We start from the raw sequence: 1946 nt of genomic DNA, 5'->3' as shown, positions 1-1946 counted from the left end.
GATGCCCCCTTCCCCAGCCAGGATCCTGAGAGCCTGCTGACAATACATCCAACACTTTTGAACTTGGTGGGGTGATGCCCCCTTCCCCAGCTCTTTCGTTCAGAGTCCAAAATAACTATTGACTCAGCTGGAGAACGACAGGACAACAACTTCCTCTTTCCAGACCACAGAGGCCTCAGGATTTTCGAGGAAGCGTGGAGGAGGCTGGGGGGCGTTTCTTCTAGCTGCTCCATAAAGGGCAGAGGGAGAGAGTTTAGGGTGCACTGCAAGGACCCGAGCTCTTTATCCCCAGGTCCTTTCCTCCTGCACGTCAGCTTTGAGCCCCGAGCTGGTGCTTCTGCTCTCTGGGACATGGCAAGCCCGATGACCATCGTAACCAGCCTTCTGTTCCTTGCTGTCTGTGCCCACCACATCATCCCTACTGGTAAGACCTCGGGCAGGGTGCAGTTCCAAGGGCATGGCTGGGATGGCACAGTGGAGGGTGAAGGACTGACCAGCCTGGTGCTGGAGGGAAGCACCGGGGAAAGGGCAGCCCAGTGAATGGACTGGCAGCGTTCGGTGCAGGGTTCAGACTCCAGCTCCGAGGCACAGAGCCGAGGGCAGGCTGGGAAAAGACACGGCTCTTCTTTCACCCCTTCTAGATTCTGTGATACTCCCCTCTTCCTGCTGCATGTTGTTTATTTCCAAGAGAGTTCCTGAGAGCCGAGTGGCCAGCTACCAGCTGTCCAACAGGAGCATGTGCCTCAACACAGGAGTGATGTAGGTATCCTTCATGGGCACGTGGCAGGAGAGGGGTGGGGGAAGGTGACCTGAGAAGCAAGGTCAGTCAGCCCTGGCTCCCTGCATCCCTGGAGAAGTCACTCCGCCTCTCTGGGCCTCAACTTCCTTGCCCATAAAACTAGGAGGAGGATATATTTATTTTTTAAATTTCATTTAATTTTTCAAAGAGAGTCTTGCTCTGTCACCCAGGCTGGAGTGCAGTGGTACAATCATAGCTCATTGCAGCCTCAACCTCCTGGGCTCGTGATCTTCCTATCTCAGCCTCCCAAAGTGACAGGATTACAAGTGGCTCATGTCTGTCTCAGTGCTTTGGGAGGCTGAGGCAGGGGGGTTTCTTAAGGCCAGGAGTTTTAAGACCAGCCTGGGCAACACAGTGAGACTCTGTTTCTTTAAAAACTAAAAAAAAAAATGAGCTGGGCATGATGGCATGTGCCTGTAGTCCCAGCTACTCAGAAGGCTAAGGCATGAGGATCGCTTGAGCCTGGGAAGTTGAGGCTGCAGTGAGCTATGATTGCCACTGCCTTGCAGCCTGGATGACAAAGTGAGACACCCTGTATCAAAAAAGGAAGATGATATCATCTCAGCAAATTGCGAGGAGGCCTTACTGTCTCTTGGCGTCCACGTCCTCCTCCACATGAAGCGGGGTGGGCCAAGATCCCTGTAGACCTCAGCTGATTCCTTGTTCCTTTCTTCCACAGCTTCACCACCAAGAAGGGCCATCAGTTCTGTGGCGACCCCAAGCAGGAGTGGGTCCAGAGGTACATGAAGAACCTGGATGCCAAGAATAAGAAAGCTTCCTCTAGGGCCAGGCCAGTGGGTGTCAGGGAGCCCGTTCAGAGACTTCTCAGCAACCGAACCACCCTCTAATCACCGCCCAGCCCTCCAGCCCTGAGTCTGTTCCTGGTCTACTAGGGGACTGGGGAAGCCATAGTGATGGAGGGAAGGGCTAATTTTCCTTTTTCTTAGCAACACTCTCCAGGGATGTGTCTCTTCTATGAAAAACCCAAGGGAGCAGGCGATATGGTCCTCAGAGGGGCCTGAGCAATGGCTCCAAGCTTCTGTGGCCTCTTGCTTTTCTGGAACTGGGGAGAAGATCCTGGAAGGAGGGCAGGGGCGACTCTTTGCCCTTCTTCTGACCTGGTTCAAATTTTTTTTTTTTTTTTTTT

At 53.3% G+C, this 1946-nt stretch overlaps 1 protein-coding gene across 1 annotated transcript; it reads left to right on the top strand.

Moving 5' to 3' along the window:
* Positions 1–193: 193 nt before the first annotated feature.
* On the top strand, positions 194–1935 carry CCL24 (C-C motif chemokine ligand 24). The gene is made up of 3 exons (XM_017533395.2): positions 194–424; positions 642–759; positions 1479–1935. Exons 1-3 carry the CDS (start codon positions 352–354, stop codon positions 1645–1647), a joined length of 360 nt encoding a protein of 119 aa, XP_017388884.1. The 5' UTR covers positions 194–351; the 3' UTR covers positions 1648–1935.
* The last annotated feature ends 11 nt before the right edge of the window (positions 1936–1946 follow it).

This window comes from Cebus imitator, unplaced genomic scaffold (assembly GCF_001604975.1).
Source record: "Cebus imitator isolate Cc_AM_T3 unplaced genomic scaffold, Cebus_imitator-1.0 Scaffold82, whole genome shotgun sequence".
Lineage (NCBI taxonomy): Eukaryota > Metazoa > Chordata > Mammalia > Primates > Cebidae > Cebus > Cebus imitator.
This window is presented reverse-complemented; position numbering and strand designations above follow the sequence as displayed.